This window comes from Nuphar pumila, chromosome 3, assembly GCF_984573655.1.
Source record: "Nuphar pumila chromosome 3, dmNupPumi1.hap1.1, whole genome shotgun sequence".
Classification (NCBI taxonomy): Eukaryota; Viridiplantae; Streptophyta; class Magnoliopsida; order Nymphaeales; family Nymphaeaceae; genus Nuphar; species Nuphar pumila.
Window position 1 is genome coordinate 31,603,828 of NC_143251.1, and position 22,661 is coordinate 31,626,488.

A 22,661-nucleotide genomic window follows, 5' to 3' on the forward strand; every position below is an offset into this window, starting at 1 on the left:
AAAAACTTCAAATTTATGCTTAAGGAAGTAAATTCAAGTATATCTAGTAAAAGTCATCCACAAAAATAACATAATATGCATATCCACCTTTAGACATAACTGGTGTTGGACCCAAAACATCTGAATGAACCAACTCAAATGGTCTAGATGAAACAAAAGTTATATCTTTAAATGGCAATCTTTTCATTTTTTCAAGAACAGAGTTATTCCTTTGATTTCAAGAGGCATACCATCGACCGTAAAAAGTTTTGACACACTTGAGTTGTTATAGCATTCGGATAAAATATCATTGTTTGGGGTCATGTGGAATGATGCAGCAGAATCAATAAGTCGAGGAATCTTACTTGAGTCCTAATAAGATGATACTGTGATCCGAGCTGAAGAAGATGACCCTCTAAGAAGAGGTTGAAGGGCTTCAACTTATTGAGATAGAGACATGCTTCCAATAAATGATTCTTAAGATGTGGGAAAGTCTTTGTCCTTTGACTTTTGAAAAGAGCCAACTAAAACAACCTTCTTTTCAAATATCCTTTTTTGTTTAGGACATTGGGGCTTAGTGTGTCCAGGTTCATGACAAAAATAACAAATAATTTACTTTCTTTAATAGTTATTTCCTTGTCCTTCTATAGTGAGGTGGCTTGTTTGCACGAACATAGTTTTCCGGTCTAGAAACGGTTAATACCAAGTCATCTTCACTTTTGCTTACATGCTTTTTTAATCTATTTTCTTCCATACTTAATTCTTATATAGTGTCTTTAATAGAGGACATTTTTCCTCTACGGAGAAGAATAGACTTGGTAGATTTAAATTTCATCCTAAGACCGTTAATGAATTAATAAAAGTGTTTCGCCTCTATTTGTCTTTGGCAGAGTTCTATGTCTTTGGGACAATGTCACTTTGGCTTTAGAAGAGTCAATTCTTCCCAAAGTTCGGATAAGTCATTATAGTATTCTCTAATAGTTTTATCCTCTTGGACCATAGTCCTAACTCTATCTTGCACATTGCAAATATGTGCAATGTCTTTAAGAGAATATTCTCTTAAAATAATCCCAAAACTTGTTAGCATGATCAAATTTGGCAAGACATGAACATTTTTTCACGTTCACACTACTAATAAGCCAAGACATGATCTTGGCATGTCCCATCCTCCACGCCTTCCACTTCTTCTCATAAGTGGTTATAGCTTAGAGAAACCTCTTTCTCATGCTCTACCTTAGTGAGAATTAGCTTGGGTTTCAGATCAGATCCATCTACTAGTCCCCACAATCTCTTTCCCCAAATAAGGTGCTTCATGATAGAAGCCCATATTACATAATTGAAATCATTTTTTACGGGTTTAATGGTGACATTATCATTGTCATCCATTTTACAAGGGCTTAAGAGAAGAGGAGAAAAAGAGAAAGAGAGACGAGAGAAGAAGAGAGATGAGAGGAAATGAGCACGAGCACTCCTCCACCAATAAATCTTATGATCACTTGAACACTTGCAAGATCACCAACACTTTTGAAGAATAGACTTCAAATGAGTTTTAACCCTTCCAAGCCTGATACCATGTAAAGAAGAAGACTTCAATAACAAATCAAAAGTTCTTCAATCTTCAACTTGAGTAGATAATAAAAGTCTTCTCTCAAGGAACACACTTACAATACACACAAAGAGAATCACAAAGTGTTCTAAAAGAACACTCACAAACCCCTTAAAGGGTATACACAATAGTAAAAAAATATAATTTATTTAACAGAGTGTGCCAAAAGGCTTGCAATAGAAAGGGAAGAGCACCTCTATTTATACACGAAGGGAGAGGAGTAAGTAACAAAAAGAGACAAAGAGGGATAATAAAGAGAGGGAGCAGTCAAACTAAGTTTGACTCTCCCTAATTTACATATATATTTATGTGAATAGATAAATATATATGTAATATATATTATATATATACACAAATATACATATATGTATACATGTACGTATATAATACCATATCGATATATATAACAATTTAACATAAAGCAACTACATGTGGCCCATGGCAGTGAAGAGAATCCTCATAAACAAAGACTTGTGGCAATATGTTGATGGCCCTGAACGAGAACCTCAACCTATTCTTACAAAATCCATGATGGGAGAAGATGTTAGATCAAAGGAAGAGACTCTTAAAGAAAGCAAAAGAGAAAAGGCCTTATTGGACAACAAGAAAGCTCAAAAAATGGGAGGTTGGTCACGCCAAAATTCTCTCTTCATAGGAAACATGAATAAAGAACCATGTGCCAACATCCTCGAATTTGATAGTCAATAAAGCATGGGTCTTCATCAATCAAACTTACACTCAAAAGGATGACGCACATAAATGGGACCTACGGGACTACATCCACAATTGCAAGCAAAAAAATAAATTCGTTAGAGTACTATGGTAGTCTTAAATGACTTTGGGGTCAAATAGCCAAGTTGGAGCTTATTTGGAACTCCTAATGACACTCTTTAAAGGAAAAATCAAATCCTTGAGTAGCAATTCTTTAAATTCATGAATTGTCTTACGACCAAGTATGAACAAGTGTGAATGACTATCATCCATCGCAAGAAAATTTCACCTCTACATGGAGTGTTGGCTGAAGTATGCATGGAAGAGACAAAATCAAAAATTATGTTCAAATCCAAGGAAACTAAAGATAATGTGCAACTCCAACATGACAGACATGGCTTGTTTACAATTTTCATGCAGATAGGCTATATTAAATAGGTTATTAAAAAAAACAGTGTCAAGTTAAATAAAATATAGCTTAGTCGTGGTCAAAAACATGAAACATTTATTTTCACTATTCAAAATACTAAATAGATTTCATTAAAGCTGTATGCATCCTTGATTCTCTCTTCCCCGTATGTGGCACCACACAGTTCATCAAAATCATGAAAAATGACAGTTTTTAAATGTGACTAAGCGGGGTTCAAGTGTCTTTTTACCAACTAGCTTGACTCCATCAACTGATATATGTGTGTGTGTGTGTGTGCGCGCGTAGAGAGAGATATTGATCCCTTTCTATATAGTAAAAGGGCATGCCAACTCTTTTTCGTAGAGTAGAGCCACAATAAAATATATGGAGACAAAATATTTCATTCAAGCTGTATGCATCCTTGATTCTCTCTTCCCTGTATGTGGCACCACACAGTTCATCAAAATCATGAAAAATGACAGTTTAAAATGTGACTAAGTGGGGTTCAACTGTGGTAACAGTCTTTTTACCAACTAGCTTGACTCCATCAACTGATGTATATGTATATATATATATATATGTGTGTGTGTGTGTGTGTGTGTGTGTGTGTGTGTGTGTGTGTGTGTGTGTGTGTGTGTCGAGAGAGGGAGAGATTGAGCCCTTTCTATATAGTGAAAGGGCATGCCAACTCTTTTTTCGTAGAGTTAGGGCCACAATAAAATATATGGAGACAAAATGGAGTTTAAATAAGGTTGACACAAAGTGTCCAACGTCCAACACTTCATGTCTAAGACACTCAAAAGTGACGATCACGCGATACCAAGTGTCCATTTTTTCTTGGACACTTCTATATTGAAAATTGAAGTGTCAGTGTTAGTGTCCAAGTGTCCAATACTATCACATTGGCCACGAGAAGTGTCAAGGTAATATAGGTGGGACATAAATGAACTAGTAACTCACTCCCGCAAACCATAAAGATAATTGTAATTCAACATCATAAAACTCTCCCTCTCTCTGCACACAGAGAGAAAGCGCAGAGTGTAGGTACAAAAACTAGGTGCGGACACACAGAGAAAACAGGAAAAGAATAAAAAATGGTCTTTAGCAGCAGCACTTTAAAGACCCCCATTAGGAATGGTCACTTCTGACCATTCCTTAATGGGGGTCAATCTCACATGCTGCAAAAGAACCTTTTTTCTTTTTCCTTTTTTTTTTGTGATTTGACAGATTACATTGGTCCATACCTAAGTTTACACCTACTCCCAATCCCCCCCCCTGCCCCCAAACACACACACACACACACACACACACCTATTTCACATGGAAAGTTCACTGTGCATGTGTAGTGTATCCCGTATCAACACAACACTTGGAGACGCTAGGACACTTTATGGAAACAATCAAACTAGTGTCGCACACAGTCAACATTGTTTCATTAACCTTATCTATTTCCTTTTGTAATTTTGATTACTTATTTTTTACTTGCTTGAAATATTTTTCTTTTAAAATTTGTCATCAATTACATTACATTTCAATTTAGCTGTTCAAGAGTTTGCAATTGAGATGATATTCATGTGTTAGTGCTCTAAGAGCTTTATACACAGACACAAACATGCATATGTGTGTATGTATACAGCCTTATCATCATGTCCTAATTTCTGAAAATTGTTGTGCCATACTAAGGTATCAGCATTGCATCCTGTTCCCACATCTGTATCCATGTGACATAGACACACACACACAAACATGTATACATATGAAGTGACTGGTTTAGCCTTTGGCAATTGCATATATGAAAGCCATAAAAACAACTATGTTTTCACACACTGTCTCTCGTGCCTAAATGTATGTATATATGTACTGTGACAATTTAATATGGGATTCAATCACGATACCTTATCATGACAAACTTTTAATTTGCATAGATCCATTACAAAAGGCTGAAAATATCCCCTGCAACATGATTGGCATGTCTACTCGCCATTTTCATGTTCTAAATTGAGTTCTACATGGTATTTCAGAATATTTCTCAACTATGGCCATCTTTATGTAATATAGACAACTCGTCCTTTACACCCTTCTAAAACATGCATTACATTATCTTATGTCAAGCAAACCTACAGGGAGAAAATAATTTGTGCCAAGTATATTCAAAGAAGTTTAGATTGAGCTTAAGGCAATGATCCATCAAAAAGGAAGATCTACTAGCACACCTAGAAGCACACTACTCTCTCTCTCTCTCTCTCTCTCTCTCTCTCTCTCTCTCTCTCTCTCTCTCTCTCTCTCTCTCTCTCTCTCTCTCTCTCTCTCTCTCTCTACATGCACATGTTCATATGTATATGCATACATATATTTCGTATGAATGTACCAAATTACCAATGCATGCCAAGCTAAACAATTGAATAGTGATACAATAATCGTATGTGGAACTTGACAAAAATTCCTTACCCTCATATGTTTGAGCTCCTGCCCCAATGAAATCCATTGCTCGAGTGTTCATAGTACCAAACTTAACCTCCTTGCATGAGTTAAATAACTCTTGGCCAAATCTTTCGGTAACAAAGTAATCAATTCCATCAACTGTAAGAGTGTTATTGACCTAAAACAACAATCAATAGTGAGAGAGAGAGAGGCCTGGGTTCTTCAAAATTACTGTCATAAATTTTTGCCTCTATGCATAACACCATGTAAGGTGCACACACATACACATTATAAGACTAGCAGAGGTAATTACTTTGTATTTCATATTCTATTGAGAACTGAAATTGGCGGAACTAACATTGTATTTTCTCTTGAATTAAGGATCATAACAACTCTAGACCGAGCCAAAAAGTTCATAAAATTCACTCAATAAGGCCACTAGTGATTGGAAAATGCAGATATAACTGCATTATCCATTAAATTTATGATTGAGTTCAAATAACAAACCTTAGATACAGAGGTCACATTGATGAAAAGGCTTTGATTAGGTGAACACGAAAGCTCACAGAAAAGATTCAGGAAATTTCTCAAACATGCTGGGCAACCAACAAGGAAAGGAATAGCCTGCAAAATAATTGAAAATAAATTGATCAAAAATGGCAAAATTAAAGAAAAAAATTATGATGAACCATATGCAAATTATGATTAAGAGCCCCTCAAGTACACTATGCGACCAGCATGAGTTTGAAAACAGCAATGGAAGCACAATAAACTACAGGAACTCATGAAGTGATCAACTATTATGCAAATGAGTAATAAAATAAGACTTTTCAAAAAACTTTACTCTAACAAAATGGTGATCAATCTTAGTATGTTTAGAGTGCTCATTGGATGTATCCAAACAAGCAACGAATATGGCATGGTTTTGTCACAATGCAATGAACTTTGAATAATTAAAAAGAAAACTAAAACCAGTAACCATCACAAGCACATAATCTCCTCATGAATATTATCAATCATCAACCAGTACTCAACCTTAGTAGATGAACGACTCAGACATGTTAAGAAATAGCTGCTGCTGTTTGTTACTGTTTGTAATTGTATATCTTGTGTAATACAAGGGTATTTTGGACATTATTCAGAATGGATTAGGGGTGGCAAAATCTGACCCGACCCGCCAACCCGCTTCTTAGCCGGGTTAGGGTTTGGCTTAAACGGGTTCGTGTCGTAAACGGGTCAACCCGCCTAACCCGTTTATTAAACGGGTCATGTTCGTGTTAGGGGTATGCCAACCCGTTTAATAAACGGGTTAGGTGGCCGGGTCAATCCGTTTACACGAACCCGTCAACCCGCAACCCGTTTATATATATATATATTAACTTATCTAACCCTAACTCCTAACTTTACACTTTAGTCACCCACCTAACTCCTTCCTACCCAGCCGCAGCCGAGAGCCCGAGACCTCTCCTCTCCACCTCGTTGCCATCACTGCGCAGGCGCAAACCACCACCCACTTCTCTCCTCCCTCTTGTTCCTCCTCTTGGTTTGGCACCCAAGCAAAGCAAGTCCAACGTTTTGTCTCTCCCGCTGAAGGCACTTCAATTTTTGATAAATGGGTCGTGTTCGTGTCGGGTTACCCGTTTAATAAATGGGTCGTGTTCGTGGTTGCCACATCCGACCCGTTTAATAAACGGGTCATGTTCGTGTTGAGGTATTCTGACCTGCCAACCCGTTAACCCGACCCACCAACCCGCCGACCCGACCCGATTGCCACCCCTAGAATGGATCACGTTGGACTCTATTATTTGTATAGGGGTACTCTTGTACATTAGGATAAACAACAATATACATGGATGTACCTGGAGTTGTTGGGTCATCTAGCCTTTTCTTCACAATCCCCTTCTATTATTTCTCTCTTTCTTCTCTTCTTATATTTCCGGTTGCAGGAAAAAATGCCAAGGCAGATTTAATATGGTATCAAAGGAGGGGCAAGGATCAAACTTCATCAAATCATGGTTAGTGGCTAGTACTTTTGTTCTCATCTTTTATTCCTCTTCTTTTACCCTCTTTTCATCAGATTCTTCTTAAAGTGTCCTTCCTTTAAAACCCTTTTTTAATCTCTCCTTCAAACCACTTCAAACATGCATTATATACATAATTTCCTCTAACATTAGGTCTTCTCACTAAATCTCAGGTGTCTAATGTGTCTAACATTTGGTGATTAGATGATGCGAACAAGAGCATGAAGCACCATATGGTATCATGGTTCACAACCCCCAAAAATTGGTGGGTGTCCACCTGTATGAACCCACTTGAACCTTCCAATGAAATAATCAGATGGTCAAAAGAGCCATACAGATGTCATTTACATTTAACCCTCATGTGTAAGGAACCTCCTAGTGAAAATTGTAATTTTTTAAAAATTTTGATGTTTTTTGCACATCTGACCTCCAGATGTGATCTACATGTTTGGTTAGTAGAAATCAGTGCTTGGATCATGTTATTTCAATGTACATGTAAGATTTTGCAGGGGTTGAAAAATCAACAGCCTACAATGTACCAACTTTCCAATCCTCAATCCCTCATAAAATTTTATTTTATTTCGAAAGAAATATAATCCAAGAGTCGATTCCTACTATTTTGACCATGTTGATCACATCCACGGTATATACATATATATAAAAGGTGGTAGATGTTAATCACCTTCTGAGCGCACTGCGCGCTTCAAAGTGTCAAAAAGACCCTTTAGTGGTGTGTCTTGCCTCACGCACTGTCCATCGTGCGCATGATGTACGCTGCGTGTGGATGCACTCGTGGTGCGCTCAATAGTGGTTAGCAGCTACCACTTTTTCTATATATATACATACACACACACATACATACATACATGCATACATACATATTTGTTAATTGATTAGTTGGCCAATTTCTTTTTTGATAGTTGGGGATTGCCCTTGGCAGGATAAAACCACTATTGAGCGCGTGATGTACAGTGCGTGTGGATGCACTCGTGGCGCACTCAATAGTGGTTAGCAGATAACCCTCTCTCTCTCTCTCTCTCTCTCTCTCTCTCTCTCTCTCTCTCTCTATATATATATATATATATATATATATATATATATATATATATATATATATATATATATATGTTAATTGATTAGTTGGCCAATTTCTTTTTTGATAGTTGGGGATTGCCCTTGGCAGGATAAAACCTAAGGCCCTTCATTCAAGAATGTGCAACTCTTAGGTCCAGCTGTCTCATTCAAACCAATTTATTAGTTCACTTAGAGGTACACATACAGCAGTAAAACAAACAAAGAAGTAAAATTCTGCAACATTTACGTATCACAAAGAGCATATAGAAAGTATAGTTGCATCAAAATACAGTTTTTGTGAAGAAAATTACAGCATAAGCATGGAATAAAACATTTGGTAAGACTCTCAGAAAGCATGAATATGTATGAAAATGGCATGGACTACATTTACCAACAATTGACACCTCTAACCATTGGGAAAGGAAGAGGTACCCAACATGCCTACTTGTTTATCTTACTTGCTGGACTTGTCCACGCAATGTGTCATACTGCTCAGCTGTGCAACAGACATTGCCACTGATTGTTGGGCATAGGCTCTGGATCTTTGAAGATAATAAATCATCTGGCTGGAGAAGTACTAAAATCAAACGATTAATGACAGAACAATATTAATTTGAGTACAAGTTGTGACAGTCCACTGTAGTGTAGAAAGTAGATAAATGAAACCAAGCTTCTCACCTCTTCTAATACTGACAAATCATTTTTAAGAAGGCAGAGAATACAGCTAAAGAGAAAAGAAAATCCTTGGCCATGAGACAATTCAAATTTTTCAATAAAAGTACAACATTAAATAAGAAAATCAGAGGCTGTTGACCTCAAGCATAATCCAACTAAGTACAAATCCAACAAATGTCTCAGTGAGGCAAGGAAGCTTTATCTATGGCATAAATATTGAGATATAACGCTATTTGGTTCTGAGTTTTGGATCCAGATCCAAACCCATATCCAATATATCTGACGTTACACCCTGGTTTCGTATTGTGTTGGGTTTCCTATTGTGCTGGGTTTCCCTATTGTGCTGGGTTTCCTTATCCTTGGCTCCAGTATCACCCTTTGTGGTTTCTATCTTGTAAAGCTTGTATTATGGGCAAATATGGAAAGCCCACGTTCTCTAATTGGGGAATCGTTGGAACAGAAAGAGCAGCAGCCCCAATCCTCATCTTCTCTTGTTATTATTTGCCTATATTCTGGATCATCATAAGGTACCAATTCTAAATGGCATCAGAGCAAGAGTGTGTCGGATTGAATCCATTAAGGTACGCCTTTAGAGGTCTTGGGTTTTCCTTTTCCTGATTGCCTCTCTTCAAGTTTCTCCTCTTTTCTATCCATCTTTCTTTCTTCTCCTTATTCTTTCACTTCTTTTCTTCTTTAAATTCCTTGTTCTCCCTTTACAGTCATTCCCAATCTGTTTGACTGCTGCTGCAACTCAGTTTAACTAAAGAAAAAGAATCTGATATCATGGTTTCTACTCTGATTTTCCTAAACTCCTGTTTTGATGTCAATCTCAGATTTATTTTTTTTTCGTTCCTTTTGCCTTGATATCATAGAGATTCCAGTAGCCTGTTATTTTTCTTAATTTATTTGGATCCAAAACCCAGCATATTCAGATTTGCATATTATCTAAATACTCAGATTTAGACTTCTTTATTTGGGTTTCATATATCAGGTCACCTACATTGAAAGTTCATAAAAAAAAAATTAGGTCACAAACATCAAGTTTCTGATCAAGTTAATTCTGGTACGTGCTTGTGATATTCCAACCTAAAAAAACAGCATTCTTTTCTGACGTGATAGCCTGAATATTCACATTCTTTTCTTTGTCTCATTCTTTTCTTTGTCTCATTCTTTTCATTTTCTATTGTTCTTATTATTCTTATTGTTTATGGACCCAAATCCTTAGTTGTCCTTATCTTCTACCTTTTTAATCCCAATTAGTCTTTGAAAATTTGAACAATTCAAATTTCTTAACTTAGAAGAGGCAAACAACTCCTTTCATTAGGAGTCAAGATCTCTCTGGACATCTTGATGGGTTCATCATCCCTCCACTAGAGTCTATTCTCAAAGAGAAAAAGGATGACAAAAGGGTTGTGATTTCTTCTGGTTCATGTCAGAAATCCAAATTTTATTTCATGGATGAGGTAAGATCAGGCACTAGTCGCCTACATCATCTCCACCTTGTCACAGGAGGTGCTTATTGGAGTGCCCGATGATTGCATTGCACTGCAACTCTGGACTAGATTAGTCCAAACATATTCTCAAATTTCGGAATCCAAGTTAATCTTTTTTAATAGAGAAATTCAAAATTTGAAGAAAGGTTTCATCTCAATCATGGAGTATCTAAAATGAAGAAAATCAATGATCAGCTTGCTATGGTTAGCTATGAAATATCAGATAAGGATAGGATTCAGTAAGCTCTCAACAGTTTTGACCCTGAATATCATGTCTTTTCTACCACCCTACACAGTACTCAGAATTGCTTCATACATTTGAGAAATTGAGGGCCAAACATGTATGTCTGATTACAAGCCTTTGTAAACTCTTGTCCTAGAACACCGGCAATTGAGTGTTAATGATGGAGAGATGTATAGTGAACTTACTGAATACAGGATTATTGTTGAAATGTTGCAATATATTACCTTCACAAGACCAGATGTTGTGTATGTTGTAAACCAAGTGTCACAATTCATGTATCAACCAAGAACTACCCATATGGAAGCAGTGAAGCGAATTCTCAAGTATTTGAAAGGTACCCTAGGGGTGGATTGTTCTATAAGAAAAGAGATGATAGGGAAGATCTTCTTATAGTTATGGCCTATTCGGATGTTGACTGGGTAGGAGATCCAGATCAATTTCAAGTTATTGTATATTTGTTGGAGGTAATCTAGTTTTTTGTTTCAGTCGTAAACAACGGGCCATATCACGATCAAGCACAGAAGTTGAATATTGAGCTATGGCAGCAACAACAATTTCATAGTTGACATGGATAAGAATTTGTTACATGAATTAGATGAGACAATCCCAAGTTCAATTTTGTTATGTGACAATTAGAGTGCCATCAAAATCTCATTGAATCCTGTTTATCAATGAAAGTCCAAGCATATAGAAATTGATCAACACTTCATAAGATGACAAACTTGAAGCCAGATTCATCGATTCAGAAAATCAAATTGCAGATCTCTTTACCAAGGGTTTGACAAAGCAAAGGTTTTGGTATTTGAAGTCCAAGTTGTCCATGGTAATTACCTTGTACAATTTGAGGGAGGCTATGATATTTGGATCTAGGTTTTGGATCTGAATCCAATACAGCTGACATTACACCTTGGTTTCCTATTGTGTTGGGTTTCCTTATCCTTGGTTCCAGTATTACCCTTTGTGGTTTCTATCTTGTAAAGATTGTATTATGGGAAAATATGGAAAGCCCACTTCTATTATTTTCTATATAATGTAATGGACAGACCCACATTCCCTCATTGGGGAATCGTTGGAATAAAAGGAGCAGCAGCAGCAGACCCAATCCTCAATGTCTTCTCTTCTTTTTCTATATTTTGGATCATCATAAGGTACCAATTCTAATAATAAAGACAATAGATACAGAGATAGCCAAGTGCTTAATCTATGGCCGATGAAAGAGCACACCAGGTAGATAATATAGATTCTGTGGTGAGAATGAGGAGTGGAAATAACAAACTGCATCCTCACAGCACCACCAACCCCATCCATACTCACCCACTACTGGAAGCATTAATCATCATCAAACTGCTCCCCCATGCAGAGGAAAATCATACTACGAGCTAGTATGGGACCACTACGCTAGAGTGCCTTGTGCTAAAATAAACACACATGCACATATATATATATATGTGTGTGTGTGTGTGTGTGTGTGTGTGTGCATATTCTAATATGTATATAAATGCATAAATATATATTTAAGTGTATATAGATTGTATTTAGGTCTCATATGCAATTTTCTTTTAGTTTATTTTTAATTTTTTTCACTTTTTGTATTTTTTATGGTTTTTGCCCTAAAAAGGGCATTATTATAATTCTCCAGCTAGTTATTAAACGTTAGGACTAGTCTAACGGTTAGTTCTCGCTTCACTTGTGTATTTATTTGGGATTAAGGCCCCATACTTTGTGTAAAATCTGTGAAAAAAAAATCAGATCCAGGTTGGATCCGGAACCAACCAACCCCCCCCCTCTCTTCTCTCTCCCCAATACTCTCTCTCTCTTTCTGTTGTTTCTCTCCCCCTCTGCGTAACCGACCCTCGTCGGCGACTCCCCCTGAATCCTTTCTCCCCCAGGTACGCCCCGCTTCTCCCTACTCTCTTTCTTTGTTCTCTCAGTGAGGGCGCCGGCAGGGGGCGCCGACCCTGCTACCTCACCCTCCCTCTTCTCTTTGTCTCTCTCTGACCTCCCTCCAAGGGCGTTGGCAGGAGGCTGCCGACCTCCTGCCTCACCCTCTCCCGGTCTTCTTGCTTTGTAGGGGAGAGGTGCAACCCCCCATTCCCTCACGCTCCCTGTCTCGCTTATCAGGTGAGGGGCGCAGCCCCCCTCCCCCCTGCTCTCTCTTTCCTTGTCTCGTTTAGCAGGGGAGGGGCGCAGCCCCCCTCCCCCCTGCTCTCTCTCTCTCCCTTATTTCGTTTAGCAGGGGAGGGGCACTGCCCCATCCCTGCCCTCTCTCTCCTTTTCCATTTAGCAGGGGAGGGGCGTCGCCCCTACCTGCTTCCCTTGCCTCCTCTCGTTGGACGACGCTGGCCCTCCTGCCCCCGTTCGTTCCCTGAGCCTTTCAGTTGCAGCTGAGGGGGGCTTACCGAGCTGGTCTCGGTCTGAACCGAGCCTAGCCCGATTCTCAACATTTAAGGACCAAGCCTAGGCTCGGTCTTGTCTAGAGGAAGGGTCAGGCTCAACCTGACTACCGAGCCTGGCCCTTTTTTGATCTAACTTCTAATCTAGAAAGATTTGATTAGATTAATTTGAGTCCCATCTAATATCACACCGAGATCGCAGTGTAGGATCCCTATCTAAGAATATAGTTTTGGTTCCAATGATTGACATGCCAAACACAATTGTATGTAATAGTAGTGTCCTATTGAGGTAAACACTTAATTTTATGTATGCAATTCTGTTCATCTCTAAATCTTATCCCTTTACATATTCCTATATTTTGCGTGGATTGAAGATCATTAACTGAGATCATCTATTGGACATCTAATCTATTTATACAGTAACCATCTGCATCTTGGTCCCAATATCTGAAGTGCAGTATACACAGTTATACACAAATCAATTTGGAAATAAAATAGAAACTGGGAAACAGTACTCCATCTGAGCCATGAGATCAAGGAACTAAAACAATCGAGGATGGTCACGATAACAATAATCATCATTAGAGAAAGGAAAAATTTATTATTTTAAACAAACATAATGCAACTGCAAGTACCTTCACTGCAGGAGTAGAATATGGACAGTTCAAAACTTTACCATCACTCCTCTGTCCACAGATACCATACATTGAACAGTATTCTCTTGCATGCCCTTGGCTGAAATAGCATCAAACTCTTGGTTATCTGTGTTTGTAGTTTGTACTAAGAAGCTATAGACCTGAGAGAAACTAAATCTTCATAATCTCTCAACAAAAGATCAGCCAAATGCTGAAAAAGCAAACATTAATCAGGGAATACATGATAGAAGAAATTAATACTTACAGCCTCTTCCATATGGTCAAAATGTCTGAGATGATTTGTCCATAAACATACACAATAGAAAATGACTCAAGTACCTACTTTAGAAGTGCTACCATTTCTGGTTCATCATAGCCATACTTCATTCATCCCTCAGAACAAAAGGATGCTGTGCCACAGCACATAAATAAAAACTCATTATATGTTGTTTCCAATATTGAAGAAACTGAACATTTTCATAGATTTTATGTGACAGATATTTTTCTTAATCATTATCAAATGGAAGCATTCAAATATTATTAATGCATGTGTACAGATTTGTTCAGGCAGCTATGAAGGCACTAGGCAGTGCCTAGGCACCATCCCTTGCAGTTGCTTACGAAGCCCAAATACAAAAATCAACCCTTGAATAAAAGAAAGGATTATAAAGCTTATATTTAATGTCATACTGAATATATATATATATATATAATATAACCCCAAAACAAAATATCATGGGGCAAGGTGGGCCAGTGAGAGGATGGAAGCTAGTCCTTCATAAAATTCAAAATGTTATGTAAGAAAACAAGGTATTGCACCATATAATATTACAAGATTTTGAAATCTATACTATTAAAAGGTGTGCATCTCCTATAAAAAATAACAAACTGACATTGTAAGATGCATCTAAAAACACAACCCATAACTGTAAAACAAGACAAGCTAAACATAATTCAACAAAACTAAAGCACTTGTCCATTATAGAATTCATGACTAAATAAACAAAAAGAAAGAAAGAAAGAAAGAAGAAAATAGTGTCAATAATCATCATAATTGCCATAATCTCATCATTCTTATTCCTCTTCGCAGTGTATCCCTTGTGGTGTTTTGTCTATCTGTTGCTTTGTAGACCACAGTTATGTATAAGGTAGTCAAAGGACTACTAAAGGCAAGACTATGGTTTTTTTTCTAATCAAGTAGAGGTAACCGCAACCATTCATATCATTAATAGAAAAACATCTAAAACTCCCAGCTGATAATGTATGTTGAAGTGTTGGAGATGGGCCTTACGTAGTTGAAGCATTAGACACCACAAGCGATCTTGAATAGAAAAGCTCTGCTGCAACAATAGATGCCATAAGCAGGACCTGCAAAGTCAAATGCCAAGTTAATTTCCTGAATAATGCATCCCTGCTGGGAAAGAATACCAGTTTTTCTTATCAAATGTAAAGAATTTTATTGCCAAAATTTCCTTACTGATACGCCAAGAGTGATTTCATAACCAATCATGTTTTTGCTGAACATAGCACGAGTTAGGATCTAGGGAAGATTGTATGTGCACGAGAATAATGAAACTAAGTGAGTTAAGATACCTATAGTCATGAGTACAGAGGAAAAATAAATGATACTTTATGGAAGTTGCTAGAGAATTTCAATAAGGGAAATAAAAAAGGAACCTTAGGATCAAACTCAATTTTTGAGTTTAAAGTGATATAAAAGTGTCACTAATGGCAGATAGGATGTAGAAAGCAGAAAGTTTTGAACTCAGGGAAACCTTATAATCAATAATTAATGCATCAAAAAGCACAAATAAATACATAACATGAATAATTGACTGTGATGTGTTTGTGTAAGGTATCATTTGGTAATGTCATCCTATGCACATTGTTGTACTAAGTTTATAACGATATAGATTGAACATTGCTGAAAATATAAGAGAAGCAAGAGATGCAAATCTTTATGAATGAATAGCATTTTGGGATACATAGGAAAATATTTAACAGGCAAATGGCAATGCAACCAAAATTGGTCATTGGAACTGAAGAAGAAGAAGATAAAACGAGGGAATCATTGTGCCATGAGATCCTTCATGTGATGTACCATAATGGTGGAAAGTAGAAAGTACTGGGGAGGGTCTCATGTCTTCCAAGGAGGGGGGTTTTCCTGTGGCATGCCCCAATGAATGTTAGGATGAATGTGCCCAACAATAATAATATTATAAAAAGGGTCATATTGCAATTTTACCAGTCACTCAATTGTTAGAAGAGGTCGTACAGCAAAGTTTTACCATTCACTCAACTTTTTATGAAACATAAGTCGTTGAGGAGTGATCATGCATAAATTATGCATTGTAGATTTATGTTTTTATGCATGATCCATCGCAAAAATGGAATAAAAACTCATTCTTATCAACGTTTTCCACGGCATTGATTAATTTGCAAAAAGAAGAAAAATCGCACAAAACAAGTTTACCAGAGTGTTTTTGAATTTTTTATTTCTTTTAATAGCCTTCTTTTGAAAATATTTTTTTTGGAAAAGGTAATTTTAGGAATTTTATGAAAACAGGTAGAGTATTTAGAAAATAATTAGTTTAATCTAATTTTGTTTTATAAATAGCATTATGGAGAAAGGGGTCGTCGTCCTCCCATTGAGAAAAACGCAAGCCTCTTTTCCTGTCTTTCTCTCTCTTTTCGTTCTATCACCGGTTCTCCCCCGTCTCTTCCTTTCTTCCTCTTTGATTTCATCCTTCTTTTGATTCTTGTTATCACCGGTGCTTCTTATCCCGTCGTCGGAGCGTACGTTCAACCACGGGAACGACCACTTCTTCTTCTTCTCAACCCCTCCATCGAAAGCGGCTGCGAGATCTGCTCCTTCTCCTCCATCTCTCTAGTTATTTCTCATGTAGTTTAGATTTATTTTGTTTCATCGCATGCATAAAAATATATTTTCGCATTGCATACATCATAGTTTATTTGCAACAATAATGTTTCATTTAGGATGGTTTGATTTCATATTTTCGTTTTCTACATATTAGATTAGAACATGTTGCATTGTTAGTTTGTTGCAATTTAGTGAGTTTGTTAGATTTAGTTGAGTTTGTTTGTTGTTATAACTAACATTGGTTTTTAGAAATAGTTTCCTGCTTTCGTTTTGTGTTTTCTTTTTTTGTATTTTGTGTGTTTTGCAAGGAAGCTTTCTTGTGTGAAGAGCCCTCCAAAGAGCCCCTCAGGGACGTTCCCCTTAAGAAAGGGACCTAGCATCCAAGCAAACAAAAGAGGCTAAATCACAAGAGAAGAAGACCCTTGCATATTTTAGTTTTCTTTATTTTTTATTTTTTTAGGGCTAAAGGGTCATTTATTTTAAGTTGGTTTGTAATAAGGCATGTTTATTTTTTAGCCCTCCGCAGAGGGTAGGACATTTCATTTATTTAATTATTTTTATTCAAGGTAATAAAGATTATATTTGTGTGGAGTACGAAAATATTTAAACATGTTTCCTTTGTTCGACCCGGACTTCACCACCAGTGAGCCAAAAATTGAAATTTTGTGTACGGTTTACACAAGTGATTTTCATTGAAAAACTCTTTTAAAAATACTTTCACGAAAAGTGACATCAAGAAGGCCCTCATGCCATTCAAGGTTGATTTTTAAGGGTGTTCTCCCACGTTGAGATACACCAATGTTGTAACCATGGTTGCCAGTTGAGGAAGCGGGAGTGGGGAGCGATACGAGAAGCGGGAGCGGGAAGCGAGGTACTTTTAAATTTTTAGGAAGCGGGAAGTGTGGGACCACTTAGGAGCGAATCGGGAATCATCTCAGAAGCGACCTAGGAAGCGAATCGGAAGCGACCTAGGAAGCGAGGGGGAAGCAAAAAAAAAATGAAAAAATAGGGGAAGCAAGGGGGAAGCGTGGCGGAAGCGTGGTGGGAAACGTGCTTCCCATTAAAGAAAAGTGTGTTTCCCATTAAAGGGAAGCGCGCTTCCCATAAAAGGTGAAAAGAGACTTACAAATAATCAAGTTTTCAAATAACTTGATAATGCATACATTCATCGAATATGCTAGAACAAAAATAGCATATAAATGCTTCACAACACAAATGAAAAAGAGTGCATAAAAAGCACTTCAATCTGAATATAATTGAGAGGGAGAACCCTCTACAAAAAGTGAATTACAATGGGCACAAATGGGCTTATTTATAGATTACATGTTCTCTTGAAAGAGCTAACAGCTCTTTGTCAACAGTCAAATATTGACTGTTGACTGTACATTGACAGCCAGCCAGACTGTACAGTGACAGTCATTATGACTGTTAAGAAAAAGACAAAAAAGAATACAAAAAATGAATAAAAAGAAATAAAACAAAAATACAAAAAAATAAATATTACAAAGATATACGTATATACTTTAAATATATATTTATATACATATACATATACATACTCTTGTATTACGAAAAGTATGTATATATATATGTTATTTTCTAACAGCCTCCCTCAAACTTATGGGAGATCACCGAAAGTTTATTAAGTAAAAAGTTGAATCTCGGTGAGCACAGTGCCTTGGTGAAGAAATCAGCAAGTTGATATTCTGATGTCACATAGGGAAGATCAATAGTCTTCTTTAAATATTCTTCATGAACGAAATGGCAGTCAATCTCTATATGCTTAGTTTTTTCATGAAAAGTATGATTTCGAGCAATGTATATAGAGCTCTTGTTGTCACAACACAATCTTGTAGGATTCTGAAGATGAATTCCCATATCTGAAATTAGTTGCTTGAGCCACACGATTTCCATGGTAGTAGTCATCATTGCTCTATATTCAGCTTCTGTAGATGATAAAGACACAAAAGTCAGTTGTTGATCTCCTATTATTTGGATCCCCTCCCTAATCAGCATCAGAGTATGCAATAAGATCTAAGGAGGAAGAAGAGGATAGAAAAACTCCCTTATTTATTGTGCCTCTAATGTATTTGATAATTATCATGACTGCACTTATATGAGCTAAAGTTTGAGCGTGTTAAAATTGACTGGCTATATGTACAGCATGAGCTATTTCCGGCCTTATAATACTTAAATACATAAGAGACCCCATGAGTTGTCTGAATAGAGTTGGATTGTCGAAAGGAACTCCATCGTCGGCTCGCATCTTCAACCCAACAGTCTCTGGAGTGTCAACAACTTTATCATCTGATAGTCCTGACCTGTCAATAATATATGAAGCAAACTTTGTTTGTGACAATATGTCCCCTCTGTTAGAGTATGATACTTCTATACCAAGAACGTATGTTAGGAACCCAACATCAGTCATTTCAAAAGATTTTTTCAAAAACTATTTTACTTTCTTGATTCCTTCTTTGTCACTACCTGTAATCAACATATCATCAACATATAAAAGTAAAATTATAATACCTGTAGAAGAATTCTTGATAAATAAAGTTATATCAGTATAGCATGGTTTGAAACCATATCTTGTAATAACATTGATAAAAGTATCAAACCAAGCTTTAGGTGCTTGTTTGAGGCCATACAATGCCTTTTTTAATACAAGCACTTTACCTAAAGGAATTATCAATCCAGGTGGAACATCCATGTATACTTCCTCATTAAGATTCTCATTCAAAAAGGCATTTTTAACATCCATTTGAAATATATTCCAATTTTTAATAGTTGAAACAGCTATAAGCATTCGAACAGTGGTCATCCTGGCAACAGGAGCAAAGGTTTCTTCGTAATCCACTCTGTATTCTTGAGAATATCCTTTGACAACTAGCATGGCTTTATGCTTTTCCAACGATCCATCGCTTTTGATTTTTACCTTAAAAACCCATCTAGAGTCTTTCCAATGGGTAAATTTAGAATTTCCCAAGTGTTAGCTTCTTTAAGAGCGTCTAATTCTATATGCATAGCTTTTATCCATTCAGGTAAATTTTTTGCTTCATTGTAACATGAGGATTCAAAATATGAATGAATAGCTATAAGACATGCTCTATGTTTAGGAGAGAATGAGTAATAATACACAAATTTATTTGAAACTCTTGAGGTTCGTTCAGATCTACGAATAGTGGTTTGTTCTGAAGGAATTTCTAATGCTTCATGGTTACTTTGATTTACACTTTCATTGGGTGCGTCTTGATTTCTTCTAGTGTATACTATTGGTTCAACTGTTGTTCTATTCTCAATAGGGGATTCTACATAAATATTTTCATCATTAGACAGTAGTTTAAATAAAAAAGAGTAATCAGAATTTATGTCTTGCAACATATTTTCTTCAAATTAAGTTTCTTTAATTTTCAATTAAGTTAACATTCCTTGAGACAAGAAGTTCATCATTTTTTATATCATAACATTTAAATCAATTTTGTGTTTCAGAATAACCAATGAACGCACAGGACATAGGCTTAGAAGATAGTTTATCTCATCTATCATTTAAAACATAACATTTGCAACCAAAGATTCTCAGTCTTTGATAGTCAGGTTGATATTTGAATAATTTTTCAAAAGGAATTTCATTGGCCAAAGTTTTTTAAGGCATCCTATTTATAAGATATACTAAGGTTAACGCAGCTTCAGCCTAAAGGTTTTTAGGAACATTCTTAGCAATAAGGAGAGTCATTGTAGTTTCCATAATATGTCTATGTTTTCTTTCTGAAATTTCATTTTGTTATGGGGTTCTAGGGCACGATCTTTGATATAAAATTCCATCGTTTTCTAAAAATTGTTTAAACTCATTTGACAAATATTCACCTCCTGAGTCAGTTCTGAGAATTTTGAGTTTACTTTCAAATTGATTTTTAATCATGTTATGGAACATTTTAAAGGTAATAAATACATCAGATTTAAACTTAAGTAAATCCAACAATATCTAGTGAAGTCATTGATAAACACAACATAGTAGGAGAATCCTCCTTTAGAGGCTACGGGAGCAGAATCCTACACATCCGAATAAACTAATTCAAAAGGCATCGAAGAGTAAAAAGTTCTTTGACCATAAGGTAAGGTTGTCATTTTACCAAGTAAACATAATTTACATTCAAAATTATCTTTACAAAGATTCTTGGTAATAGGTACAAAATTTAATTTCCTTATATTTGGGTGTCCAAGTCTATGATGCCAAGTCTGTATATCTTTTGTTTGAGCAGTGTTACAAAATGATTCATTTGGAATACAAAGAAAATCCATGTAATAGAGATCTCCTTGCCTAGAACCTTCCCCAATCAATTTCCAGGACTAGCGATCCTGCACCCAACATTTATTTGATGAGAAAATGACATCACATCCATGGTCCGAGATTTGAGAAACTGAAAGTTGGTTAAGATGAAGTTTTGGTATCAGTCTTATTTTTGGAATATGAAATTTGTTGTGTTTTGACAAATCATTTTCAAAAGTTCCAACACCCTTTATTTCCAAGGCAGTGCCATCGGCAGTGGAAACAAATGATGTATTTGAATTAGGTTGACATTCATATAAAATAGACCTGTGTGGGATCATATGAAATAAAGCTCCTGAATCAAGAAGTGAAGAGCACATACCAGGAGTAGAAGAGGATGCAATGGTCACTCCTGAAGTAGATCCTTTAAGCAATGGTTACAATGCTTCCGTCAATTGAGATAATAATTTGGTGAGGTCTTTGAGATTCAGAGTATCCTCGTCTTGTTTTGGTGGTGCAACGGCAACACGTTTTTCTTGAGGCCTATATTTGTATCTAGGACATTGAGGCCTAATATGACCGGGCTCATTACATTTATGGCAAATGATTTTTTATTCTTCTCTATTCTTACTAAAATGAAGAGGTTTATATGGCTTGATATAATGTCCTGGTTTGGATGCGGCAAGTGCGCAATCTTCTTCTTGTCTATTGCTAGAAATAACAAGTACACCAACATTCTTACTCATGTTTAGCCTAGTTTCTTCTCCACTAGGTTTAGTGAGAATCTCATGAATAGGAGGAGGTGATGAATATGATAGCAAAGAGGCCCTTGTTTGTTCAAATTCGGGTCTCAAACCATATAGAAAAGCGAAGAGTCTATCTTCTTCAACTTGAACTCTTCGCATTTCTATACACTTCTCTTCCCATTTGGGTTCAAAATGGGCAAGTTGGGTCCAAATGGAGGATAACTCCATAAAATAATCTCTTACATTCGTATCTCCTTGTTTGATATTTTTAACTTTTTCTTGGAGATAATACTTGTGAGCCATATCTTTTTCGGTAAACATACCTCTAAGATATTCTCATGCTTCATTAGCCTTTTTGTAACATAAAAGGTTTGAGGCAATTTTTGTCTCAACTCCACTTAGCATCCATGAAAGAATTTTGGCATTTTTCATGTCTCATTCATCCAATTTTTTGTAGTATTCTTCCATAGCTTTATCCATTTCTTCAAGACTAGTCGCCACACCATTTTCACCTAATGTAATTTTGGGAGTAGGTTCAAGAATAGTACCTCTTACGAAACCCCACAAACCTTGACCCTTTATAAATATCTTCAAGTGTCCTGCCCAAATGTTATAGTTGCTTCCTTCAAGTTTGAATGGCGAAATAAAGTTGGAGTTGCTTGTATTGTGTGAAAAACATCACCCATGATGAATCACAAAGAAAGAAGAAAGTCACCCCCACGAACGAGAGCAAGCATGTTTTACGAGGCAATCCACCAATGCACGGTTGATCATAAACCAAGCTTTGATACCATAAAAAGAAACTTACAAATAATCAAGTTTTCAAATAAGTTGATAATACATACATTCATCGAATACGCTAGAACAAAAATAGCATATAAATGCTTCACAACACAAATGAAAATGAGTGCATAAAAAGCACTTCAATCTGAATATAATTGAGAGGGAGAACTCTCTACAAAAAGTGAATTACAATGGGCACAAATGGCCTTATTTATAGATTACATGTTCTCTTGAAAGAACTGTTGGGTTATTCCCAACAGCTCTAATTAGAGTTGTTGGGAATAGTTCCCAACAGCTCTTTGTCAACAGTCAAATATTGACTG

General features: G+C 36.5%; 1 protein-coding gene across 2 annotated transcripts in view; it reads right to left on the reverse strand.

Moving 5' to 3' along the window:
- Window positions 1–22,661, reverse strand: part of LOC149842495 (uncharacterized) — a 254,408-nt gene that overhangs the window by 226,634 nt on the left and 5,113 nt on the right. The window contains exons 2-6 of one of the 2 annotated variants that reach the window (XM_089999224.1): window positions 14,953–15,029; window positions 13,662–13,761; window positions 8,680–8,787; window positions 5,634–5,750; window positions 5,154–5,304 (exon numbers count right to left, since the gene is read on the reverse strand). In XM_089999224.1, coding sequence (XP_089855350.1) covers window positions 5,154–5,304; window positions 5,634–5,750; window positions 8,680–8,787; window positions 13,662–13,761; window positions 14,953–15,029 — 553 coding nt within the window. Of the gene's footprint in view, window positions 1–5,153; window positions 5,305–5,633; window positions 5,751–8,679; window positions 8,788–13,661; window positions 13,762–13,926; window positions 14,043–14,952; window positions 15,030–22,661 lie in introns of those variants that run through there. The other variant, XM_089999225.1, reaches the window with a different exon arrangement.